Source organism: Notamacropus eugenii, chromosome 1, assembly GCF_028372415.1.
Source record: "Notamacropus eugenii isolate mMacEug1 chromosome 1, mMacEug1.pri_v2, whole genome shotgun sequence".
In the NCBI taxonomy this organism is placed as follows: domain Eukaryota; kingdom Metazoa; phylum Chordata; class Mammalia; order Diprotodontia; family Macropodidae; genus Notamacropus; species Notamacropus eugenii.
Window position 1 is genome coordinate 478,321,862 of NC_092872.1, and position 27,694 is coordinate 478,349,555.

The window sequence follows — 27,694 nt, forward strand, 5'->3', positions numbered from 1 at the left end:
TTGTTGCCTTTTGCTGTTCCACATCTGTTCGTGGTGACTATTGGGAAAGAACTGACCTCTTCATTGAGTCTTCCATGTTTTGTAATATGGGAACCATAGAAAGTGAGTTATGCAGCTCCATGGGTGGCCAGCAGGTGCTCCTCAAGTATCAGAAATAGCTCTGCAGTTCTGTTCCTCATGACACTGCTTTCATGGATTAAATATTGTCAAATCTTGACAGTTATTTGAAATTATTACCTCAAAATTTTCCCACTAATCATTCAGCCTTGTTAATTCTTCTTTCACAAATACATTCTTTGCCTTCTGGGTCATGTCATGAATGAATATTTGTTGAATGTTGAAAGAATTTGGAAGGGGGAAGAAGGATTGTGGTGTGCCTAATCATGAAAAGACTGGGGGGTGGGGGAAGGGATAGGATTGCTGGTATTTAAAATACCAAACTGACTGTTACAGAAAAGAGAATAGGTTTATTTTACTAGGTTCCAGAGGGGAGAAGTAGAACCCCATAAATGGATGTTACAGGAAAGCAGATGTCTACAAAGGAAGCTCCTTATAGCAACTAGAGTTGTCCAGTAGATGAGGTTGCTTTGTGGGAAAGTGAGCTTCCTCTTTCTGAAAATATTCAAGAAGAGCCTGGATGACCACCTGAAACTGTGAAGAAGGAATTAGCTTTTGAGTTTATTTAATGTTGTTTCTTAGCTAACAAGTATTTTGTCTTCTTTCTCCACTCCCCAATTTGGAAAAAAAAAATCCTTGTTAAAAATATATTCATACTACCTACCTCCCATGGCTGATCTGAGAATTAAATGAGACAATATTTGTAAAGTGGTATGTAAATGCTAACTATTATTAGTTGCTGTAGTCAAGCAAAACAAATTCCCCTGTTGTCCACGTCCTCATTCTTACCCTTGAATCTATAAGCTCAAGTGGTAGGTTCATCATTACTTCTCTGGATTCATAGTTGGTCATCGAATTAATCAGAATTCTTGTCTTTCAAAATTGTTTTGTCTTTACAGTGTTGTTATTGTATGAATTGTACTCCTGGTTTTGTTCACTTTGCATCCATTTCTCCCCAAATTTCTCTATTGAAATCCTATACCATAATTCATTCAGTCATTGCCTAGCTGAGTGGCATCCCCTTAGTTTCCAGTTCTTTGCCACTACAAAAAGAACTACTACAAATATTTTTGTATGTATGAGTTTTTTTCCTCTTAACCCTTTGGGTATAGGCCTAGCAGAGGTTATTGCTAGGTTAAAGGACAGCTATGCAGTTCAGAGGGGGCAGGGTTCCAAATTGTTTTCCAGAATGCAAGTACCAATTCATAAATTCACTAACAGTGCATTATCGTGACTGTTTTATTACAGCCCCTCCCGACATTTGTTGTCTTTGCTTTAATTTGCATTTCTCTATTAGAAACTTGAAGTATTTTTTTTTTGGTAGCTTGGATGTAAGAAGTTTCCTCCATTTGCTGAGAGGTTAGACTAGCTAACTAATATGATTCTTGATGGAGTTCTTGTCCTGTCACACCTGAACGATTGCACTTGCCTATCAGCTAATTTTCCTTCTAGTCTTCAATCTCTACAAAAACCATTTTTTTCACATTAGTCATGTTGTACAGAATTAGAACCAATGGGAGAAACTGTAAGAAAGAAGAAACAAAAACAGAGCAAATAATATGCTTCAATCTGCATTCAGATTCTGTAGTTCTTTTTCTGAAGAAGGACAGCATTTTCCATCATGAATCTTTTGGAGTTGTCTTAGATCCTTGGATTGCTGAGAAGAGAGAAGTCTATCAGTCATCATGCAATGTGGCTGTTACTGTCCACAGCGTTCTGGTTCTGATCATTTCACTCAGCATCGGTTCACGTCTTTCTTTCCAGGTCAAAAACCATTTTCAGTGTGAGTTTGTGATGGTTGTGTTGCCTTTTTAGCAAGTCCAAACTCCATTCAGGTTTTCAAGGTCCTCTATAAAGGTGGCCCCAACTTTAGTATCCAGCCATGTCCTCTGCTATGCTCCATCACACACCATTTGCTTTGTTCAGTCCAGTCTCCTTAAAACACTTGGGTGTCATTTTCCAGCGCCCTTTCAGTCTCAGACTCCACACCTGGTTCTAGCTCTTTCACCTCCCACCGCACTGGAAGCAGACTAGGAATGTCTTCGTCCTCATCTCCCGGGGCCGTCACACGTGGAAGCTCAGTAACGGTTCCATGTGTGCCCTTCTTCCTCCCCGTGGTTATAAGCCCCAACCCTGCCGCCTCACCCGCCACTCATTGGTTACCCTGTGGGCGTTTTCGCGTAGAACTTTAAACTCGGATCCCCCGCTCCGTGACAGTGTCCACACCCCCATGGGGTACGACCACGAGTCTAACGGGGCAGGCGGGTACGTGCCACCCGAGCTGAGCCAGCCTGTGCGGGGACAGCCGCGGGCTCCGAGGGGCGGGGCCTGGTCGGAGAAGCTGCTTCCGGGTGAGGCCGCCCCACCCCCACGTGGGCTTACTCAGAAGCGCGGCGGCGAGTCCGGGAGCAGCAGCGATCTGGGCATCTCCGCGGAGCCTCCTGGTAAGCGGGGACCTGGGTTACGGGCTGCTACCGAGTGACTGGGCAGGGAAGAAGGGGGCTGGGGGAGCCTCCGAGGACAGCGTGCCAGCCGCCTTCCCCCCACCCCGGCCAGGCTTGGCAGCCGTCGCTGGAGGGTCTCCTCCTTACGGACAGTTCCAGCCCCGAGCCCTACCACCCCCCCGGCTGCGGCCTCTCCTCCCCGGGGGGCGCGGGGCCGGAGCGTGAGGCGTGACATGACGTCCGAGTTCTTGAACTACGGGATGTTAGAGCTGAAAGAGATCAGCCGGTCCCTCCGCCAGGTTTTACAGAGGAAATAGACTAAGAGGGAAATTGACTTGTCCAAGGTCACACTGTCAGTGAGAGGCACAGCCTGGTGTCCTGCTCACTAGACTTGGTTCTGCCCCAGGCTTCCTCCATCCACTTCAGTAGAGCCGTCCTTCGCTCAGTTGCAACCTCCTTGGTGCAAGTTACCCACCCCCACCCCCACCCCCACCCCGCTCCCGCCCGAGTCCGTGCTAACCCAGGCATGAGCCCTCCTGGCCTCTGCGTTTGCTGTCCTCTGACGTGGGCTGGAGAACCATCGTTTTCTCCCGATCCGCTCCGCTTTGCAAGGTCCCGGGGTTTTCAAATGCCTCTGGTTTAGAATGAGTTCCTTTTCTTTGACTGCTACCATACTTACGCATCTGTGCTGCCCCTGCGGATTTGGAAAGCAAAGTCGGGGCTCCGAGCCAGGGCTGGGGTCACATGGCCTGCCTTTGAGTATACCTTGGACGCCGGGCCCAAACTGACTGACCCGCCTGAGCCATTGCCCTCCAAGAATTGACCCTGGGACTTTTCACCTTCTCTCTCAACTTTCAGGACCAGTACCTCTCAATACCAAGATACAAAAAGCTCTATATCTTCAAGTCTATCAGGGCAAATATACAAGTCTAGGGTAGTGAGAGTTAAATGCCCCTTTTCTGACCGAGTAATTTGATTTCCCCATCCAGACAGTACCCACCCCCCCACTCCTTGGCAAGGAGACTGTATTTTCTAGCCTCTAAGCTTGGGGAATTTTTTCTGCTTCTGCCTGGCTGGCTTTGCCATTGTCTGCTCCTTTAACGTCCCCCTAGGCTTTAGTTGTCAAATGTGATGGTATTTACAGTTGCTCCCTCCCATTTAAGCCAGCAGCACCCTTGGTAGTGTCTGCTGAGCCTAGTATCTACTGAGTTTGTTGCTGACCAAGGGAGAGTTCTTTCACCCTTAAAAAAAAAAAAGTACAAGTTTACTGATGTTAGATGTGTTCCAGTAGAAAAAGCATTTGAGCAAGGAATGGGAGACCTGGCTCTAGCTCTGGCATTCCTACTAATTGTGTGGCCTTGGGCAAGTCATTTTGTCATTTTCCCTTCCTGGGCCTCAATTTCCTCTGAAAAATTAACGAGTTGGTGTCTTCTAGCTTTAATTCTAGGATTCTATAATAACTTCTCCATAGCACCTGTAACTTTTTGTCTGGTTCCTTGAAACCTGGTTGCTGTTGGTGGCAAGCTGTGATCTCAGACTCTTTCACTGAACCACTGGTGAAATGACAAGCTAGGATAGTATTTGACAAGTGTACCTGTTTTTGAAAGGTTTGCCCAGCCTTTTCCCCAGCCCAAACTCCCAAAATCTAGAGCAGCTCCTTCTAAGTCTGTAACCCTATGTAGCACCTGACAGTGTAGAGAAGCCAAGCCTTGTGAAACATTATCAGCTTTGGCTGGAAAAGAATGGAGTGGTTGACTCCTATGAGGCAATTGAATTATCTGAGATTTCATTGGTCCAAGACTAGCCCTTTCTCCATAAAGTGATATGATGGTATCTAAAAACTATTTGTTCTTTAGGATTGCTTAAGGGACCTTCCTATTGCATGCTAACCTTGAACCTGGTAAGGACAATGGGATGGGGGACATTGATATAGAATACCCAGCAGAAAGTTGTTTCACAAGATTTGACCTTCAAAAGCCAAAGAATTAGAATCAATGTTAGTTATCTGGTCCCTCTATCATACTGTGCATTCCTTTGCCCCTCAGAAGTGTAAAAATTCGTATAAGATGTCAGAGCTGGAAGAGACGGTTGAAGATCTTGGAAATCCAGCCTCTTCATTTGACAGATAAGGAACCTGGGGAGGTCTGTGGTATGGGCAGTTGCTATACACACACACACACACACACACACACACACACACACACACACACACACACACAATTTGTAAACCTGTAGCTCATTTCTATCCCAGTTGTGGCCTATCAAAAAGTGTCTGTGGCCCCAAGATAATGCTTTTGGAGAGGAATAGAGGGCTGAATGTATGTACCAGGGAAGGTGGCAATATCTGATGGGGAAAGATCCTGGGGTTGTAGGGAAGGGGAAGAACATGTGAGGGCAGGGAAGAGAGGTAGTGTGCTGGCCCTGGGGTGTGGCAGGAACCTGAGGCCTTATGTTTCTAGTGATAACACGACCACCCAACAGGCACTGGGCCTTGACAATTAAGATACATCTTCTAGTTTGGCTGAGAAAGGAGCCAGAAACTGCCAGGTGCCCAGAGTTCATCAGTAGTAGATTAAACAGCAGCAACACCAGCCTACTGGCCATATCGGGGTTGTAGAAGACCCAGCTGGAGTAAACCTAGAAAACTCAGTTGCCCCTATGTCAGTCACCTTCTACATCTCTACCTGCCTGTCTGCTAGAATACTTATCACCTCCAAATTGATGTGTTTAAAACTGAACTCCTATCTTTACTCCTCCAGGCCAAAATTGTTACACCAGTCTCTTAATTCATGCCCTGCCTCCAGTTTCTTTTCTTTTCTAGTCTATACTGTACCTGCTCCAGATTCGACTTCCTAAGACACAGCTTGGATCATCACATAACTCCTTTGCTTCCCTATTACCTGCAGGATAAAAAGTTTGAGTTCCCTAGCCTGGTCATCAAGGCTTTCTATAGTATTGCCCCTACTTGCCTTTTTGTGTGGTGTGTTTGTCTTGTTTCTATAAATGCATGTGCATTTATATCTTTTTTTCTTCAATGAGACTGTAAGATCCTTGAGAGCAGGAACTGTCTCTGAGCCTTCCTTTGTCTTGTTAGAGCCCCCAGCACAGGGCTGGGTATGAGGTGGTCAGTAAATACTTCTTTGTTTGTTTCCAGGATTGCTGAAACCCAGCCATGCAGCCAGAATCCTTGCTTCACAGCGGCTACTTTCACCCCTTGTTGCGAAACTGGCAGACAGCAGCCAGCACCTTCGATGCCTCCAATCTCATCTACCCCATCTTTGTCACGTAAGTTCTTAGGAATATGTCCAACTTCAGCCCTGCTTGTGGGGTGTGGGAGTGGGAAGGAAAGGTCTGCAGAGGACAGCTTGTGCCAAACTGACCTGATAAGGGCATCTGGCTACTAAAATAGGGTTATCTCTCTGCCTCTTCTCTCCCTGGGGAAACTATTAGCCATCTTTGGAATTATCTGCTCCTGACTCTCCCTATGTTACCAGCTTGAGCAAATAACTTTTCTTCTCTGAGCTGGTGACACCTGTACAATGAGTATAATAATCCTTCTCAGCCCAGCTCGCAAACACAATCACTGACGAATCAGATAGTTAGAAAAGTACTTTGAAAATCAAAGCTTTCACAAAGTCATAAAATCTAATTGTAGGGTATTATCATTATTTTTGTTACATTAAGAGATAATGAGAGAGAGCCCAAGTGACCATCCGCTCTGGCCTTTGTGGCCTACTTGAGCCCTGGTCTGAGCGCCATACAACCAACGTCGTCACCAAGTTTGCTGTGATTTGTTATTTCAACCAGAGATAATTAGTCTATGGAGAGTCCTTTCACACCAGAAGACGTAAGAGTAAAACAGAAGCAAAGGTCTTCATTGAAAGTGTGAACTATTTCTGGCCCCAGGACGGGTACTTGTCTTCCATCCAGGACACACCCCTATACTCTGATGCGTAGGTCTACCCAGGGAACCAGCTTCTAAATCAAAATAATTATTCCAAGATACTTCTGCATTTTTATATCTCCTCAGCCCCATCAATCATCTTTCCCCTTCATCCCTTACCCCATCCTCGCACACCTTATCTCCTCTGCTTCCTCTAGGGACATACCTGATGCTGTGCAACCAATCGACAGCCTTCCTGGCATTGCCAGGTAAGAGATGCTCCTGAAAGATCTCTAGGAGAAGGCAAGAATGGCTATAGTAGAAATAATTCTGGGGTAGAAATCAGGAGATCTGGGTTCTAATCTAGGCTTACCCACTAACTGTGACCACCAAGGTAAGTCACTTTAGAATTCCCTGGTCTTCACTACCAGATGAGAATAATTCAGTCTACCATACCTATTTCATGGAAATTTTGTGAGGATTAAATGAGATAATGGATGCAAAACTACTTTGGGAAGTATGAAACATAATGTAAAGCCCCCCACCCTCTAATATCACCATGCCCTGCACCATCCCCTCCTACCTTAATCAGACTTTCATTAAACACCTCTTCATACAATCAATGACCTTCGTAAGAGAATGATACAGATAGATCCAATCTCTCTTGCCTTGCCCAGTTTCAACATGAAACCCTAAGATAAGGTCCCAAGGAGGATGAGCAGTCTGTCTTCCCAAGGTTCAGGCTGGCCTGCCTCTTTCCCCAGGTATGGTGTGAATAAATTGGAAGAGATGCTTCAGCCCTTAGTAGCCAAGGGCCTACGAAGTGTCCTGATCTTTGGGGTACCCAGCAAAATCACCAAGGTGAGAACATGGGTAGCAAGGTATGGAGGGGTGAAGGAAGGAGAGGCTAAACCGTTAGGGGAAGAGAAGAATAAGGGGGAGAGTGTACTGGGTGGGGAGGATGAGAGTTGAGAGGAGGCCTAGATATCAGTGACAAAGCCATCCTCACTTCTCCAGGATGAGTTGGGCTCAGGAGCTGACACAGAAGACACCCCAGCCATTCAGGCAATCCGTCTGCTACGCAAGGTGTTTCCCAGTCTCCTGGTGGCCTGTGATGTGTGCCTGTGTCCCTACACCTCTCATGGTCACTGTGGTGAGTTCTGAGCTCCCCAGACTCCACTTTGGCTACCCACTCCTCTCCCCTCCAATCCCATCTTTTTCCTCCTATTCTGCCAACAAGACTAAGTTCTGGGGGTGTCATGCAGGAGTTTCCCTTGGTTGGGAGGCAGAGAGGGATTCCAAAGTCTTTCCTAAGTCCCAGCTGGATGTCCTACAGGGCTCCTGAGGGAGGATGGCTCTTTCCGGGCTGAGGACAGCAGCAGGCGATTGGCAGAAATTGCTCTAGCCTATGCCAAGGCAGGTAAGTAACTGAGTACCACATGGCCCTTGATGGAAGGGGAAGAGAAAGGGAACATGTTCTGGCTATTTGAAGGCCTGCTTTGTTCGGGAGACAAAAATACAGCATCAGACTACATTGTCTACAGAATCAGACATGATTAGAGTTGATGGAAACTTTGGAGAATATCTAGTTCAATCTCCCGTCTTCTCATCCCTCCTCCAGGCTGCCAGGTGGTGGCTCCATCAGACATGATGGATGGGCGAATCGCTGCCATCAAAGAAGCATTGATAACCCATGGGCTTGGCAACAAGGTAAGGGGGCAGGAAGTTGAGATAGTGCCCTGAAAGAGGTGGGGAATAAAAGGGAGATGGCTGCCAGGGACTGAAAGCCAAGCTCCTCCCCAATCTATGCCTAGAATCCATGGACTTATCAGCATGTAGGATACAGAGCTAGAAAGTCCTCCTACCTCATTTTACAGATGAGGAAACTGACTCAGAAAGGGTAGGTGACTTATCCATAGTTGCAAGGGCAGTAATTACAGATGGGACCTCCTGGGACTTCTGACTCCAAATTTAGAGCTCTTTTGGCAGAATACTCAGCCCAAACCATCTCTCAACAGGTATCAGTGATGAGCTACAGTGCCAAGTTTGCTTCTTGTTTCTATGGTCCTTTCCGGTGAGTAAAAATTGGAGAGAAATGAGAGGAATTGGCACCAGACCATCCTGGTATTCACAGTCTATGGTAGAACCCCAGGAGCCAGAGGCCAAGTTAGCCCCGTCCTGATGACCTGGCTTTTTTCCTACTCCACAGGGATGCAGCACATTCTAGCCCAGCTTTTGGTGACCGACGCTGTTATCAGTTGCCTCCTGGGGCTCGGGGCCTGGCCCTTCGAGCTGTGGTGTGTAAATGGGGACCAGCCCCTCCCCTGCCCCAACCATTCCTTTATGAGCATTCCTTCCCACCCTCCCCTCCTTCCCTAAGGATGCTGCTGTACCTCCCTCCTTCCCCCAAACCCTGAATTTCCTCCTTTCTGCCTTGGAAGTGGGTTTGAGGGAGGAGCTTTGGAGGTCATGCTCTCCATCCCGTGTGCCTTAGGATCGAGATGTCCGGGAGGGAGCAGATATCCTGATGGTCAAGCCAGGGTTACCCTACTTGGACATTGTAAGAGAAGTGAAAAACAAGGTGAGTCAAAGGCAAAATCAAGAGCAGAACTGAGAGAGGGGAGGATTCTGCAGAATTTCTGAATCACAGAATGAGTGGGAAGGTCACATGGAGTCCAATATCTGACCCAGTATCAGAGTCCCCTCCTGTATCATCTCTGACAGAAGATCATTCAACTTCTTGGATACTTCTAGTAACAGGGAACTCACCATCTCAGAATAAAGCTAGTCAATCTTTCATTAGTCCTAAAGTTTAACAGATAAAAAAGTTGGGTTGCTCAGGCTTGAGCAAAACGGGGCGGGCCACAGTTTGGAGGAGTTGGGAACACGCTTCCTCAAGGGCACCATCAGCCACTCCCTGTAACTTAGCTCATTCCCCTCCCCAGCACACTGTGTTGCCCCTTGCTGTGTATCACGTTTCTGGGGAGTTCGCCATGCTGTGGCACGGGGCCAAAGCAGGGGCCTTTGACCTCAAGACTGCTGTGATTGAGGCCATGACAGCCTTCCGGAGAGCAGGTACCTAAGGCAGGGATGGGGAAGGGATTGGAGGGAGTAGGGAGATCCTTCCTCCACCACTTCTGTTCTTCTGCCAGCTAGGGTGCTGAAATAAAGAGTTAGATTATGTGTCTGTAAACTGGTGGGTTGGAGGCTTTGGCTTCAGTTGAGGAAACTGAGGAAACAGGCTCACAGTGAGGATAAGGATAATGATAGTCACTTAAAAGCCAGATTTTAAGGTTCGTCAAATGATTTTCTCCCAACAACCTTTTAAGGTAAATAGTACAAATCATCATACAGATGAGCAAACCCAGACTCTACAAGACAAAGATTTACCTACCTTGGATGTGTTGGAGGGAGGTTCAGTCAGTCGGGCAATAAGCATTTTTTAAGCACCAGGCACTGCGCTAAGGGCTGTGTTTGAGCCAGTCTGTGCCCCTCTAACGTCTAAAACCATGATGCTTCTCTGGTGGCTGCGGATACTCCAGAGAGGCCCAGGCAGTGCCCTTTGCTCCTGATCCCTCCATGCCAGCCATGAGACTCCCACCCCCTTGTCTTTTCCTCTAAATGTAGGTGCTGACATCATCATCACCTACTACACACCTCAGCTCTTACAATGGCTGAAGGAGCCATGATGGACCCATGGAGAGTACCAGAACTAAGAATTTTTTTTAATGAAGAAAAAAAGATAATCCGGAGGCCTTAGAGAAGTGAAAACCAGAGTAAAAGATGATTCCGAACTGTCCCTTCTGCCTTTCTCCTGCCCTGAGCCCAGGGTTCCTGGCACCTGCCTTCCTCCACTGCTGGAAGCCCATGGGAAGGCTTGGTGAGCACATAGAACCTTGGAGCTCTCAGCACCACCACTGCCTCCTCACAGCAGCTCTGCTCCTCATTGCTTCCTGCTTTCTGTGGTCCTTCTGTTGAGCAGACCCTGTCATTCCTCCAGCTGCTCCAGGCCCCCCTCATCCTACCTGGACACTCCTCCCCTCTGGGTGGGATTGTCATGCTTTCTCTTAGAAAAATTCCAGGCTTTATTTAGCTCCTGGAGTGTCCTGACCTCCTGAGACCAGGGAGGTCCTACCTTCTACTAGAATCATTTGAAGCCTACGGAAAACACCCAGCAAACAAGGAGCAGGGCCTTGGAAGAGTGACAATGACTCAGCAGAATTTCTTAGAGTGAGGGGACAGTGGCAAATGGGCATCAGGTGTGGGAAGAGGGCACTGGCAGAATGTTCACTGATAGTAAGTCGCAGAAAGAGCCTTAGACTTGGAGTCTGAAGACCTGGATTCATCACTTCCCCTCTCAACCTCAGTTTTCCTCTTCTGTGAAATGGGGGAGTCTTAGTATTTGTACCACTTGCCTCACGGGATCTTTGTGACAAAAGCACTTTCTAAATACTTTGAAAATGTGAATCATTGTTATGACCATTATGCTCTCCAGGGCTGAAGGTCTTGGTTTGTTGTTACTGCTTTATGTGAAGGGCAGGTTCTGTGATTCTCTCAGAGCCCGGTGCTGTTCTTGTGCCTGGTGTCATTGATTTGACTGTCCTATGCTTGTAAAGATAAAATGCTCAGAAGCAAGATCATTTTGGAAACCAAACTGAGTTGGTCCTGGTGAGTGGAGGAGGGAAAACCAGAGACCCCCACCACCCTAGTGTGCCAGATTAGTCCAGTATCCCAGTTGTATCTGTCTGGCTGTAGCTCTGCTACTTATCTGAGTGAAAATGTGAATGTTTTCTCCTCTCTGAGCCTGGAGTTGGAGGACGTGGGCTCATATCCTTTTGCTAATGCTGAGTAAAGCACTTAGTCTCTGGGCTTCAGTTTCCTCATTTGTAAAATAGGGGATTAGATAATCTCAGGGGTCCTCTCCAGAGGAGTACAGTGGTCCTCAGGTTGGCAGATAAGAGCTTTTGCTGAAGGACAGAAACAAATTCAGTTCCAATAACAGCATCATAGAATTTTCAAAACTAAAGAAACCTTAGGGATCATCAGGATGTTAAAATGTAATAAAGTTATATTTTTTAAATCCAGCTTTATTCAGTTCAAGGACGAGTTTGTGTTTCTCAGCTGTTCAGTTTGATTACATTTTCTGCCCTGAATAAAGCTTCCCATGATCAGCAGATTGGGGGGGAGGAATAGGCATGCATCCAGATGGGTCCCTTTCTGTACCTTTGCATAGTGCTTACTGCAGCTGTGCTATCTGCCTCACAGCAAATTTGTGAAGCAGGTAGTGGAGATGCTGTATTATACCCACTTTAGAGAAGGAAACTGAGGATGAGGGGAAGTAACTTTCCCCTTGTCACAGAGCCAGGCAACATTGGAGCTGGGATGCAAACCTTAGGCTGTTGTCTCTAATTGTTTATAGGTATTATCACATAACACATATTTCAACTGGGGGAGGTGGGACATCAGCATAAAAAAGATAACCAGCAGCACCAGGGATTGTAGTCTGGCTGCCCAATGAAGGGGGTGCTTCCAAAGTGTTGAAGTATGCAGAGAGGACTTCAGCCTGGCAAGCTTAGAGAAAGCTTCATAAAGATGGGGAAGCCAGCCAAGCCTTAAAGGATAGGCAGGATTTAGCTGAATGAAGAGGAGGGAGAAAGAGGGAAAGCTTCCAACCCTACATCAGTGTGAACAGAGGCATGAAGAGGGAAGGAGCAAGGCCTGAACAGGGAGGTGGGAGTTCATGAAAGGGGAATGAGAGGGATTAATGCAGATAAAAGAGTGGATAGAGTCCATGGAATGAGGTCAAAGACAGCCTATTTGAAGAGTTTGGACTTTATTCTTTAATGGGAAACCATGGAAGGTTCATGAGCCAAGGATGCTACATGAGATAGCCCCCTGGAAGCATCAGCTATTTAATGTTTAGAGAAAAATCTAGCCATGGAAAGGTGTAGGAATCCTACCTGTGCAGGGTTGTTGTGAGTGTGTCCTGAGATCATGGATAGAAAACTACTTTGTAAATCTTAAAAAGGGATGTATAAATGTAAACTTGTCATTAGTATTGGAGAGGAGAGCCCAAATCAATCAATAAATATGTATTAAGTGCTTAATTTGTGCCAGGCACCCATGCTAAGTGTTGCAGATACAAAAAGAGACAATAGACAGTCCTTGCCCTCCAGGAGCTTAAAATCTAATGAGGGAGGCAACATGCGAACACATCTATGCGGAGCAAGTTATATACATGATAAGTAGGAAGCAATCACATGTGAGAAGGCTTCCTGTGAAAAGTGTGATTTTAGTTTAGTTAAAGGAAGCCTGGGAGATGAGCAGTTGGAGCAGAAGAAGGACAGCATTCCAGGCATGGGGGACAGCCAGAGAAAATGCCCAGAGCTGAGAGATGGAGTGTCTTATTCGTGGAATGTCCAAGAGACCAATGTCACTGGATCTAAAAGTTACAAGTTAGGGAGTGAGGTAAAAGAAGACAGGAAAAGTAGGAGCAGGCTGGGTGATGGAGGGATTTGAATGCCAAGCATTTTGTATTTGATCCTGGAAGAGATAGAAAGCCACTGGAGTTTACTGAGGGGAGAGGGAGTGGTACATGACAAGATAAGACCTGTGCTTCTGGAAAATCTCTACTGACTGAATGCACGAAGGATTGGAGTGGGGAGAGAACTGAGGTAGATAGACCTCTCAGCAGGTAATCCAGGTGTGAGGTGATGAGGTGAGACAAGGCACTTCTTGGGAGTTTTGACTAACAACACTAGCATTTGTCTCTAGCATTCCCTCCCTAGACCTCCCCACCCTCAGGCCTCTCAGGGGTCTGACTCACTCTCAGAATCTTAAATCATCTACTTCTACCTGTTCCTGATACCTCCCTACCACTCTAGGGAAAGGAAGAACTAGGGCAGACCCCTAGAAGGTGCCCTTCTGCCCCCCTGTCCCCACTCATAGGTTGGAGATAAGTCTTTTTCATCACTTCTTTTGCCAGATCTTGCATTTTCCAGCACATTTTGGTGAATGGCTTTAAGTGGTAGTTTACCTCATTCCTGTTTTGCAGACCAGTACACAAAAAACAAAGGGGTTAAATGAGTGACCTAAACACCCAGCTCTCTAATGACAGAGCTAGGACTGACTGGAACTGGGGCTTCAAGGTTTCTAGTTCATTTGAACCCTTTCCATCGACCATCACTGTCTCATTTAGGGAGTGAAGGATCTTTAGTTCATTTAATTCCTCAAGGACCATTCATGTTGTGTTCTCCAGGTGGTTCCTCGGGAGGAACCATGACCTGGATCCTTGGTGCCCAAGACCAAATACAAGGGTGTAACAGTGAATTTAGACTCCCTGTGGGTACAGCATTCTAACTTTGGACCTTGTATCCTCAGTATCTAGCACAACTTCTGATGCACAGTTGCTTGTTGAATGAGGTCCAACAAATCATCTGTGGCCTAAGACTAAATGTTTTGTTCTGTGGTCACTTAAGGGAGAAACAGGGATTCATTTAGGCCCAAGGGAGACTGATACTTTTCTGATCATGAAAGAATTTATCCTTTTTCTCTAGAATAGTTATTGCAGTGAGTAAAGAACTTGAGATGAAAGCAGGGTGGGGAAAAATCCACTCCTCAATTACCTTTTCCATGTTTGCCTTCCTTCCATGAACACTCTTGCCCTAGACATCTCTGTCACTCTGCAGATTGGAGGTCAGGGTCAATCTTCCTGTACCTTCCTCCATGACCAATAGGATTCAGGACCTGCCCAAGGGTTTTCCTTGGAGTTTTGTCCTATTGGCCCAAAGGATCAAAATCACTGAACCAAAAACTTCCCACTTTCTCCTTGCTGTAGAAAAAAAGCTGTGATTTTATCAGTCTTCATAGGTTGCTCTTGTCTTTGTCCTCCTATGACCCAGCCACAGGCCATCATCACATTCAATGTGTTGAGGACCTACCTTCAGATTTGTTTGACCATTGGGTGGATACCAGTGGAGCACACAGGCTGTCTGTCAGCCTCACACACACTATGTGACCAATATATATATATTCCTGTCATTCAGCTCTCTGGTATCATCCTTGCTTTTCCTGTCCTTCCCCTCATTTGGAACATATTGTCTGCTCTAGCCCACCCTGCACCATTTCCATTTTATTTATTCTCAGCTGTAAGAGAGACTGTTACTCTGTGACTTGCAGCTGTACATCATCAGAATATTTTTTAAGTGAAAAAATTACACTTCAGTTTGCACTTAGAGTTCATCAGTTCTCTCTCCAGAGATGGATAGCATTTTTCCATCATGAGTCCTTTGGAATTGTCTTGGATCATTGTATTGGTCAGATTAGCTAAGTCATTCACAGTTGATCCTCATTACAACATTGCTGTGACTGTGTACAGAGATCTGGTTCTGTTCACTTCAGTCTTCATCAGTTCACATAGATCTTCCCAGGTTTTTCTAAAAGCAACTTGCTAATCATTTCTTACAGCACAGGAGTAGTCCATCACAATCATATGCCATAACTTGTTCAGCTGTTCCTCAATTGATGGGTATCTCCCCAATTTCCAATTCTTTGCCACCACAAAAAAGTGCTATAAATTTTTTTTTTGTATGCATAGATCCTTTTCCTTGGATCTCTTTGGGTTGTAGACCTAGTAACGGTGTTGCTGGGTCAAAGGGTATGAAAAGTTTTATTGCTCTTTGGGCATAGTTCCAAATTGTTCTCCAGAGTGGATGAACCAGTTTACAATTCCACCAAAGGTACATGACTATAATAGTGGTATTAAAAGGTGAAATGGGCACGTTACATAACTTCTCAGGACCTCAGTTCCCCTGTCTCTAAAATGAGGGTCTGACTCAACCTCTAAAGTCCTTCCAACTCTAAATCTATGATCTTATGGGCCTAACATTGTTTTCAGGGAAAAGTTTGGGGATGTTAAAGGCACTGGTAGTTTCCCAAGGCAATCCAACCTCTCTACTTCAGCTCTGGGTATAGCTCATGTCTTCAGGTACCCCATTAGACTTGGAAATGCAAAGGAAGGCTAGTGCTTCCAGGGCAGGCAATCTTCAGTGACATTTAGCAGTTTATTTTCACTTCTCAGTTCTAATGCCTAAAGTGTGAATGGGAGTGAGGGCATGTCTGGGAGGGAGGGGTGGATAATCTAGGAAAGGCTAATGAGTCTTTGTCACCCTCATCAATTCCCACTTCATCCTGAAAATCTATGCCACAGACCTAGTCAGTGTACATTTAGGCAACTGGGTGGTGTAGGGGATACAGCACAGAATGGATAAAAGGCAGGAAGACCTGAGTTCAAATACCACATCAGCCCTTTACTACCTGGGTGACCCTGGGCAAGTTGTCTGATCTCTCTCAGTCTCAGCTTCTTCATCTGTAAAATGGGGATAATTACAGCACCTATCTTTCAGGGTTGCCATGAGCATGGAGTGAAATATTTAGAAAAGTGCTTTGCAATCCTTAAAAGTAAATGGGAGTTCTTATTCCATTTACCATTCCTACCACATCACACTAACTCAAAGAGGCTTTTTTCCACATGCTGCCTATGATGAAGGATCATAGATCTAGAGTTGGAAGAGTCTAGTCCCCTTGTTTTATAGATGAGAAAACAGGTCCAAGATCATACAAGTCATAAGCAAGCACTGCAGACAAGATAACGACTCCAAATCCTCTGGCTCCATCTGTAAAATGAAACGTGTGGACTTGATGACCTCTAATATCCCTTCTTCCTCTAAATCTATGATTCAAATATACCTGCTGTCACAATAGAAATGAACAAGAATTTATTAAGCCTCTTCTATGTGGCAGGTACTGTACCAAGTACTAGGAATACAAAGAAAGGCCAAAACCCCTCAAGGGGCTTACATTTTAACAGGGGAACAACATGCAAAGAACTATGCACATGCAGGATACAGACAGTGCAAATAGGAAGCAATCTCAGAGGGTAATCTTGGTAGTGGGGCTCCTATCTTGAACTCCAACCTAGACCATAGAGCAGAGTCTTCTGAAGACATGGGACCTTCTGCACCCTACCCTGGGAGCCTGACACCTGGACCACTAAGGCCTGGCCTTGGAAGTGTATCCTCCAAACCACTCACTGGTTTCAAAGCATAAAAGAGTGGAATCAATCAGTAACCATGCACTGAGCTCCTACTAGCTGCAAGTCACCATGCTGAGGATAATATAATTACGTATAAGCTATGCACCCTGCCCTCCTAGGGCTTCAAGTCTAATAGAAGAGACCAGGCATATGAAAAGGTAGTAATGGGAAATCTCAGAGTTGCAGCAATTGGGAAGGAGGAGAGATATGTATTTTGGGAATCAACCAAGAAATACTGAGTGTCTGTTTGGTATCCACCTCCATGTTGTGAGGACACATAAGTATAACATGGTCCCTGACCTCAAGGAGCTCACAATCTGGCTGGGGTGAAGGACACATGCACACAAATAATTAAAAAGAGAAGACAATGTGTTCAGTTGTGGGCAGAACATTAAGGATCATGGGAAATCAATGAGCCAGAGTTGGAGTAGAAATAGTCTAGGAAGACTTCGTGGAGTCGGTAATATTTAAGCTGAGTTCGGGAGGATATGTAAGATTCTGAGAGGAGAGGAGTTTCTAGGTAAAAGGTCCAGCAGCTTAAGCTGGTAAAGTGGAGGACTGTGAAAGAATTAGGGTGGGGCCAGATCATGGAAAGTCTTGAAAAGGCCAGCAGAATTTATCCCAAGTGACATAGGTCAAGGAAAGTCATTTGAAGCCTTTGAGAAGAAGAGAGATCGACCAGAAGACTAGACTGGCAGCGGATGTGTTAAGACGTCAAGGAGGAAGGGAGCTAGAGCAAGTTAGGTTAAAGTTTTATTGAAAACATTACATACAAATAAAATTCCTACCCTCAGGGACCAAAAAAAGAATTTTGGCACAACCCACCTATCACTAACCTTATAATTAGAAGTTCTGAATCTTCTTCAAGGTCATTAAGTGAAAGAATAAATTAATTATGATGAAAAGTGAACCTCGTTAGTGAACTGACTTTCTCTTCCAATGACTGTATTCTGCATATACGTCTATATTTATAGGTATTACACGCTAACACATACGTGCACCCCATACGTCACTAGAATTATGCTCTTCAAGGTCAAGGGACCACTTTTTGTTTTGTCTTTGTACCCCCAGTGCCTAGCCCAGGGTGTAGCACTTAGTAACAAAACAAGAGCAACCTGCATTTATGTAATGCTTTAAGGCTCTCAAAGTACTTTACAGGAACTATGCCATTCGATCCTCACAACAGCCCTGGAAGGTAAGTGACAGTTATCCACTTTATATCTGATACAAGTATAGCCTGTTCATACACGTTATGGGTAACTCATCTTACACTTGAAATACCGCAGCAGTATAAGCACCTCACATCAAATTGTGTCCCACCTTCTGAAAACCCATAGAAAAGGCATAGTGTCTTTCCATTATTTAAGCAGCAAGAGAACATATATTTTTCCCACCAAATGGCATTCAACTCAAGCCACCAGACCAGTGGTCTTATCAAGGTCTGTCTGATATATAAGCAGAGATAGGCTCTATTTCCCATATAAAGAACTCACTTGGCCATACCAGAGGGCTTCAAACAGGTGGGCAAGGAAATACCTCAATGATAGGCTTCTGAACTAAAATAACATTCAGGATTAGGAAATCTATAATAATCTATAATCCTAATTTTCCTATAGGAAAATCTATAGAGCTCTAAAAATCCTAGCTCATAGTTGGTAAATTCCTTGATTGGACCCTTTATATTATACAGGCCATAAATTGTCTGTAGCCACATAATTTATTTGATGTAAAGATGTAAAGAAAAAGTTTGAGTTATGTATGCATTCTGTCCAACCATATCCCACCCTGGAAGCTCATGGAAAGGGGATAAATTGGTGTTGGTGTCCAGGGCTCAGGTCCAGATTCTAGACTAGAACAGTAAAACGAAGGGAGAAACTGAGTGAGAGGTGGGGGGAAGGTGGATCTTTCCCAGATTCTCTTATGATGAAGTTTTTGGAAGCTGCATGTCTCAGCACCATGGTACAAATTCACTCCTCCACACTGGTTACCAACTGGTGACTATGGGCCCACTGGTCCCTGTTCTAGCTCCTAGAGCAAATTCACCTCTCCCACCACCACTCCCAGTTTGCATGCCAGGAGAAGTCATTCATGACCACTACAACTATTCTTCCTTTCTTCCCACCCCACCTTCTACCAAATTCTCTGTCTTAAGGGCAAAATGGCAAGAGATCTAGCAATCTCTGTTGCATTTACTGAAATGAATGGCCAATGGGAAGTCTATCTCAAGGTTAAAGAGACAAAAGAAAAGATCTCATTCCCCTCCTCCTACAGTTTAGCTTCATGCTTTTATCATCATATCATCCTGGGGAGGAAGAAGGACATGGCAATCTCCAATGGTCTGTCAGTCCTTCCCTCTGTGTTCTCAAATCATTATCACCCTGAGCTCCGGGATAAAATAATTCAGAAGTGATAAAGATGCCCAAGTCTGGACACCAGTAACATACAAATGAGCTTAGTGAGGTTGCCAGAAGTGACTCATAAGTTGTCCAGATCACACAGCTACTAAGCATCTAAGGTAAAATTTGAACACAGATCTTCCCAAGTGGGTGATAAATGACTATTTGGTGGATTAGATTGAATTCTGACGCTGTCAGATCACAAAAGTTGATCTTTGTATAAAAGAAGGGGTATATTTTCTACTTCCTGAAAAATCAGGATTAATCAAGAACAGGGGGAAGGCCCTGAAATTAAAGAAAAGTACATGGGGAAGGAGGGGCAGGAAAGGAACTAATCATCTGTGGAACATGACAACATGCTAGACATTTTCCAGAGGAACTTCATTCATCACTTCCCTGATCAGAGAACACAGAGAATGTACAGGTCCAGAACCCCAAGAGGGTTTATTATTTATTCTGTTTACTTCTAGTCTGAGTTTTACTTTGTGAAAGAAAGGGCCTAATTGACTGTCACTGCCCTAGGCTCTACTGCTTACTTATCATTGTGACCTGGAGCCAAGTCATATCCTCACTTGGAACCTGTTTCTTCATTTCTAAAATGAAAGAGTTGGACTAGATGATTTCTAAGTTGCTCCTCTAGTTACCTCTTTCTTTTTCTTCCTTCCTTCCTTTCCTGCTTTCTTTCTTGCAGTATCTATGGTTTCATCAGCGTAGGGAATTTCTTGTGAGAAAACTCCCATCACAAATGCCAATCAGCAACGGTTGTGCAATTTGTAATCTCAGAGAGATTCTGGGACATTGGGAAATTAAAAGGTCACACAGCCAGTCTCTGTCAGAAGTGGAATTTAAACCCAGTTCTCCCCACTCCTAGGCTGGCTCTTCATCCACTACACTTCATTGCCTGTTTTATTCAGGTCAATTTATCTATTATTTTGTTGCTTTTTAAAAAGTCATGTTGACTTTCTGTGGCAGGGTGAGGCAAACTGATGGGGGTCTATGGCAAATAAACAGCCTTGAACCCATCTAATTTAGTATAATTCCATTCAATATTTATCAAACTCCTGCCATGTATAAGGCAGGAGTAAATAGTCTCTATTTTCAAGTCCCTATGCAATTTCAGGAAGGGAGAAAGGGGGGAATAAAACATATGTAAAATTAAATGTAGTATAAAGAAAATTGATGAGGGAGAGAATGATAGCAACTGTAGGAATCAAAACTGAGCTTCAATGGAAGACAAAGTTTCCAAGAGGTAGAGATGAGGAGAGAGTTCTTTACAGGAATGGGTTGTGCAAATAACACATGGAGGAAGGATATGAGTATTGACTTTGATGATGTTTCCTTTTTTTAGTTGTATCCAACTCTTCATGGTATCACAAAGCCTGTCTTGGGCTTTTCTTGGCAAAGATCCTGGAATGGTTTTCCATTTCCTTCTCCTTTTACAGATGAGGAAACTGAGGCAAACAAGGTTAAATGACTTGCCGAGGATCACACATCTAGTAAGCGTCTGAAGTCAGATTTGAATCTGGGGAGAGGAATCTTCCTGACTCCAGGGCCTGAATTCTATCCACTGTGCCACCTAGCTGTCCCTAGCTATCTATACTGAGTACAGGGAATATAGCTAATATTCTAGTTTCACTGGAACACAAAGTTTATGGAAGGGAATCATATAAAATAAGTGTAAAGAGATAAGTAGGAACCAGAGTGAGAAGAGACCAAAATGCCATTCCAAGTTTATGTTTAATCCTCAAGGCAATAGATTCAGTTTGATTTGGGTTTGTTTTGTTTTAACAAAGGCTTGGTGTGGTAAGACTCAGTGGTACAGTAAGTAGAGCACTCGCACTGAAATCAAGAATACCTGAATTCAAATCTTGTATCTGACACTTATTAGCTATGTAACCTAAGGCAAGTCACTTGACTCCAATTTGCCTCAGTTTCCTCATATGTAAAATGGAGCACCTACCTCCCAGAGTTGTTGGGGACAGCTAGGGACAGTGGATAAAGTACCAGGCCTGAAGGCAGGAAAACTCATCTTCCTGAGTTCAAATCTGGCCTCAGACACCTATGTGCAATGTGACCCTGGACAAGTCACTTCGCTGCCAGCTGCCTCAGTTTCCTTATCTGTAAAATGGTGATAGTAATAGGCCCTGCCCGGTAAATGGTTTGCAAACTTTAAAGCACTGTGTAAACACTAGCTATTACTATTAACAGAAATAGAAAAATTGAGATAAGGAGCTTATCAGGATTGAATTATCAGGCTTTAGAAGAAAAAGAAAATTAAATTAATGGTACTTTCTTGTTTTTTTTCTCTCTAGAAAGGAAGTTAAAAAGAAAATAAAGTGGAATCCATGAATAAAGACCTTGAATAAGATTCAGGAGCCACTATGGCACATTAGGAAAAGCACTTAACTCTAGCCTCGGTAAGTCAGTTTTATTCTGTTTAACATCCGTATGACCTGAGGCAAGTCACTGGCTCCCTGGGTCTCAGTTTCCTCCTCTGTAAAATGGGGAGACTTGAGTCAATTACCTCAGAGGTCTGCTGGAGATCTAGAATCCTTTCCCTCCGTTCAGGCTTCTCTTTCTTCCTCTGTAATGTGAAGGGGGTTGGACCAGATAATCTCTGACTTTCTATCAAATGCATATCTTTCGTGCCCTTCTGGCTTATCTTCTCTAAACATTTGAGGACCCCACCCCAGCCCCCAGTCCTTCCCACACCCACTTCTGAGAAATTGACATTCTTACATAAAACCTGTTCTACAGGGTTACCTTCTCCAAGTTCTTGAGATCGCATTACCTCCTCTTAATACCCTTGTGACATAGCAAGTTTTTTAATCTTCTAAATTTGGGGGGACAGTGGGGATTATGTTTGGAAAAGCCAAGAATAGATCTGTCCTTGAAAATTCTAGAGTCGTTCTCGGCTTTACTTTTCCTAGCATGTTAGAGCTGTGAGGGACGTTGGAGAGCAGCCAGTCTTTCCATTTCGTGGAGGGTCAAATCAGAATCAAAAAGAGAGTTGTCCATGGTCTCACAGACAGTAAATAATGGAGACGAGTATAACTCATGACTTCTGAGTCCTTTATTCAAGGCTATTTGCTAAAACAGGTTCCATTCATCAGAAAATCTGCGCTTCAGGTCGTTGATGTGCCCTATGGAATCAGAGGACCTGGCTACAAATTCCAACCCTGCTGCTTACTATTTATTTGACTTGGCAAAAATCACATTCCTTCGCTGGGCCTCAGTTTTCTCATCTGTAAACTGAGCTCTGAGGTTTCTTCCAGCTCCAAATCTTACGCAAACTTTATTCAGCATTCGGTCTGAGCCATCTTTGCCAGCCTTCAGATCAGCCAGGAGCCCTTGCCCGCTGGCCAGTTTTCTCCTGGTATAGTGCATGCAGTAGCACCTGGGAAGAAGACAGTAGAAGCAAAGGAGGTACTGAGCCTGCTCTGGTAAGAAAACAGGATGCACCGGCTACCTCCCGCGTTGCTGCCTTGGGGGCCTCAGCCAGGATTGCGGCGGCACAGGACCAGGGAGCTCTCCTGACTTTCCCGGGCCGCCCGAGCTGAGCGTGCGTTGGAGAGTGGGAAGCACTGAGGCTCCGCTCTGCCCCTAGGGAGCTCGAAACCGAGGGCATAATTTACAACTCCCACCACCACTCTCCAGGGTGGCAAGCACCTCCAATCCCTGGACGAACAGTACTGCCTCTTTGTGGCCGTACCTGCAATCTCACCCCACTGCTCGCTCCCCGTTTCACCCCACTTTCCCCTTCTCCCAACCACCTGCCTGTTTTGGTACCTGTGCAGGCTGCAGAAGATCAAACCAGAACACCAGGTGCCAAGGGACCAAGACTCAGTGCTTCCAAAGAAAACCGTTGTTTACGCTTGAGGAGGGGGTGCCTTTGGCGACGGAGAGAAGCAGAAGGATGTGTTGGAAACCATACAACTTTAACTCACTGTCAAGGAACTTAGGTTACATTGTCTGGGGAATATCTGGTTCTCTTACCAGTAGCTTGGGTGTTTGGGGTGATGTCCCTGAACTCCTTTTTGGCACAATCCTAAAATTTGTAGGGGGATTAAAGGGGGGGTCAAGAATTGTTCTCTCCTCCTCTCCAGGCCACAACTCCTTAACTACCCTCCTCTTTTACCCTCTATTAAATCCTATCATAACCACTACCCCTGAAGAAACCTAGAAAGAGGGAGAGTATGGGGGTGGGAGGGAGAGGAAATTAGGAAGGAGGGGAAAGGAGCATGTCTACAATTTGTAAAACAATAGTACTGAATTATTGTAAATAATACTTTAAAATAGTAATAGCTGCTAGAAGCAGTATGAATGTTTACTCTCTTAAAAAAGAAAGATCGTAGCCAGATTTAACAACATACCTGAGGGGTCTGCTTCTTTTACTAGAATCAGTAAAGAGCTCCTGAAACTTTTTGAGCAAGGTCAAAGGCTTTAGAAAGATTCCTTTGACAGTAACATCATAGCTGTAGAACTGGAAAGGATTTTGAAGGCCCCTTCATTTTACAGAGGCCAAAGAAACCCAGGTACTCTTCATGCAGAGTTAGTGCCTTTCTCCACTGGGTCAGACTAAGTGGATTTAAGAAGGAAAAGGTTGGAAACCAGGAGACTAATTGGTATCCTATCATCATAGTCAAGGCAAGAGGAAGGCCAAGATAGATACCATACAATAAGGACTAGCATTTCTCTGGTAGTTTTAGGTTTACAAAGCACTTTGCACATGTTGTTTTATTCACTCCTTGCCACTAGCCTGTAAAGTAGAAGCTATTTTTATAGCTATTTTGCAGGATCATAGAGCTGGTAAGTTTGATTGAGTTAGAATTTGAACTCAGGACTTATTCCAAGTCTAGTATAGGTTCTGAGTCAGAGAGTCCTCCAAACTTAATCCCTAATTAGGTCTGGGATTAAACCTCAGTTTCCTAGGTCTAACAAGGAGTAGATCCCAGGAATAGATATGCTGGGGCAAGAAGCCTTGGTGTTCACCTGAGTGCTCCACGTTCATGGAGGTCAGAGGCATTTTTTTTCATGTGGCTTTGTAAAGGGCAGTAACATCATCATAGAGCCAGAGATGAGGTGGATTCAGATGAGTGATGCCTGATCTCTCTCTGGGGCACACATCGTGTCAGTTGATTCTTCTCTATCTTTGGAATAGGGAGGGTGTGGAAATAGGAAGGATGACACACTTCTATGGATAGAAGGAAATTCTTCTACATTACATTTGGACGGGAAAAGCCCAGAGTTTACCCGTATCCCTGGTTCCTGCCTCTCCGGAGCTGGCCTGTTTAGCCAGAGTCAGGCCCTCCCTGATCCTGACTCAGTGATGAATCGTGCTCCCATCTTTCAGAAGAAAGCCCTTCTCAGTCCCTCCCCCTCCCTTGATTTCTGTACCTCTGACTGAAGATCTTTTTGCCCTTGGCCCTACCCATGAGGCCTTCGCTGGGGGGTGAGGCATGGGGAAGGCCAAAGAGCAAACAAAAGCCAAGCTGGGTGAGCCATGCCAATCTGGAAAAGGTAATAATTAAACAAAGCATGAAGTGATACCAACTTACAGAACTATTACATAAATAACTCCTGAAAAAATGGGAGTTGATGATTCCTATCTCCCGTGTCCAAAGGAGCAAACATAATCCCTTGAAGTCTTCTAAGGAATATATATCTGTATCACATGGGAGTGAATCTGATATACTTTAGCCTGGTTCTGATGATCTTGTCTAGGAATGTTATGGGGGTGGAGAGTATTTCTAACAAATTTAAAGTATGTCTCCTTGATCAGGGGTCTTGGGAGCAAGTCAGAACCAGAGGAGGAGAGATGAATAGTTTATTTTAGAACTATTAACCTGCCCTACCTGATCCTGTTTACATTTTAAGGCTTCTAGGACATCACCAAGAGAATGTGGGTGTGAATATTAGAAAGGGGAAGGGGGAGAGAACAAGTATTTATTTATTTTTCATATTATTTTATTTTCCCCCAGTTACATGTAAAAACAATTTTTAACATTTGTTTTTTAAAACTTTGAGTTTCAAATTCTCTCCCTGCCTCCCTCCACACCCACCCTTGTGGAGATGGCAAGCAATTCGATATAGGTTATTCATACGTAGTCATGCAAAACATTCCCATAACAGTCATGTTGTGAAAGAAAACATATACCAAAAAAAACTCAAGAAAGTTTAAAAAATATGTTTCAATATGTATTCAGACACCATCAGTTCTTAGTCTGGGGATGGATAGCATTTTTCATCTTAAATCTTCCAGAGTTATCTTGAATCACTGTATTGTTGAGAATAGCTAAGTCATTCAAAGCTGATCATACAATATTGATGTTTCTTTGTATACAAGAACAAGTATTTATCAAGTGCCTACTATGTGCCAGGTATAATGCTAAGCATTTTACAAATGTTTTCTTATTTATCCTCAGAACAACCCTGTGCTATTAATCCCCCATTTTACCATTGAGTAAACTGAGGCACACAGAGGTTAAATGATTTGCCCAGTGAGTGTCTGAGGCTGGATTTGAATTCAAGTCTCTCTGACTCTGGGCCCACCATTTTGTCAGTATCTACAAAGTTATGGGTGACCCAGAGAGGTATAGGGAACCACAACACATGAGGGACCCAGGGAAGCTGTATCATATTTCTATCAATGAAATGCAACCAAAAAATTCAGTTAAACATTTATTAAGCATCTACTGTTCATGACACTGGGGATATTAATATAAAAATGAAACAATATATCCTCACCCTCACCCCCTGCCCAAGGAGTTCACAATTCTGTTGGAGAGATAGGACAATAATAGAAATATCAAACAAGTAAAATTGAGAAGAGAGTACTCCTAACTAGGGAGGTCAGGCAGGGGAGGCCTCCCAGAGGAGGTGGCACTTGGCAGAACAGGGAGAAACTATCTCATTTGAAATGGAAGGGAGCCAGTCATGAGCAAGAGTGAGGGGTGCACAACCCAAGAGCTGGACTGGTTCTCACAAAATGTATGATGACCTCAAAAGAGACTTCTAGCATGTGGGTTAGCTCTTCTGTACAGGATTTACAGAACAGGAACACATCACACAGGATAAGCAAGGATGGACAGATCTCAATTCCAACCAATGGAGGCAATGCCAGTATGTCTGAGATCACAGAACTAGGTATAATAGTTATAATAATTACATGTCATAATATATCAAATCTATATTTCATATAGATAACAACTGTAATAATTAAAACTGTTCTGTGTTCAGTTCTGTATTCTGCTATGAAAACGGATTATGTGACTACAAAAACAATAAACTAAACTTCAGGGGCAACTATGTGGGGCTGTAGATGCAGCCCTCCAGAAGACCTGAGCTCAAATGTAGCCTCAGGTACTAGCTGTGTGACCCTGAGCAAGTCACTTAACCTCTGTCTTAGTTTCCTCATTGGTAAAATGGAGAAAATACTAACATTTTCCTCTTAGGGTTATTGTAAGGATCAAATGAAATAATACTTACAAAGCACTTTGTAAACTTCAAAGCACTATACAAACACGAGGACCATATTATTATTATTTTAGTTCAGAGATGGGAAATACTTCCATGCGCTATTTTTAAGTAATTTGGATTTACACTGAGGAAGCACAGTGCCCTTCGCTCCCTCTGAAAGCCACCCTTATCGGTATTCTCTTTTTCCTCTGGTATGTTGTCTAGTTGGTCTGACTTCTAGGTGTTTGGCCCTTAAATCAATTAATCAATAAAGTACCTGTGCTAAGTGGGAGTGGGGAGGGAAGGGGCGGGAAGCTAAGGAGAAAAATACACACATATATGTGTGTGTTTGTCATACATACACACATATATAGTATGTTTTATGTTCCAGGCACTATACTAAAAGCTTCTTACAAACATTATTTCACTCGCTCCTCACAATAATTCTTTCAGGTAGCTGCTGTTATTATCCCCATTTTACAGATAAAACAAAGGGCAAAGTTTAAGTGATTTGCCTCAGGATGCTAAAAATGTTTCTGAAGAATGCAAATAAAGAACTGAATGGGGAAAAAAAAAATTAATTTTAAGTGACTTGTCCCAGGTCACACAGCTGGTAAGTATCTGAGGTTGGATTTTAATTCAGGTCTTCCTGATTGCAAGACCATCACTAGATTTACTGCCAGTCACCTTGAGGATACAGGTATAAAAGTAAGAGAGTAGAGACCATCATCACTATGTACACTTCAGGTATTATTATCAAAATAAGATTTTAGGAAAAAATGTAACTCTTAACACAGGGCTCCCCCGAAAAAACATGCTCTTATTCCAGAGAGTCACCCAAGATTATCTGATCTCTTTTAGTTCTTTGATCTGGATTGGAGTTTATTTCAGGAAAATATAGGCATGTGAATCTGCAGAATATCTGAAAACTGGGACTAGTTATCCCTCTAAGGGCCCATCCTAAAAACTTGTTCACAGTAAAGGAGGTTGTCTGAAGGGAATGCTGTTCCAGGAATAGATACTTTTAAAATATTTTTTTTTCAGTTCCCAGTTCTCTCCCTCTTCCCTACTCATCGAGAAGGCAAGAAAAATAAAACCCATTACAAAGATATATGGGTAAGTTTCCCCAGATGTTGACAAAAGGAGTCCTTAACTCCTATACAAGCACTCAAGTTAACAAATATAAATCAAGTATGGGGCAGGTTTTTACTTCATCCCACAGAAAATGCAGAAGCAGCAAAGGAGAATATAAACAGATACAAGAAAATACAAGTCACTTAAATGGGGGATAAATACCCTTCCA

The 27,694-nt window shown here is 44.1% G+C and overlaps 1 protein-coding gene across 2 annotated transcripts; it reads left to right on the forward strand.

Annotated features, from left to right (window-relative positions):
• Window positions 1–1,431: 1,431 nt before the first annotated feature.
• On the forward strand, window positions 1,432–11,528 carry ALAD (aminolevulinate dehydratase). 2 transcript variants are annotated; one of them, XM_072632458.1, is made up of 12 exons: window positions 1,432–2,561; window positions 5,716–5,846; window positions 6,663–6,713; window positions 7,209–7,305; window positions 7,462–7,597; window positions 7,781–7,864; window positions 8,066–8,154; window positions 8,463–8,518; window positions 8,654–8,741; window positions 8,939–9,025; window positions 9,390–9,519; window positions 10,072–11,528. In XM_072632458.1, the coding sequence occupies exons 2-12, from the start codon at window positions 5,734–5,736 to the stop codon at window positions 10,131–10,133; spliced, it is 993 nt and encodes a 330-aa protein (XP_072488559.1). In that variant the 5' UTR covers window positions 1,432–2,561; window positions 5,716–5,733; the 3' UTR covers window positions 10,134–11,528. The 2 variants fall into 2 exon arrangements, with proteins under 2 accessions (XP_072488559.1, XP_072488560.1); XM_072632459.1 differs by lacking the exon at window positions 1,432–2,561 and adding an exon at window positions 4,611–4,703.
• The last annotated feature ends 16,166 nt before the right edge of the window (window positions 11,529–27,694 follow it).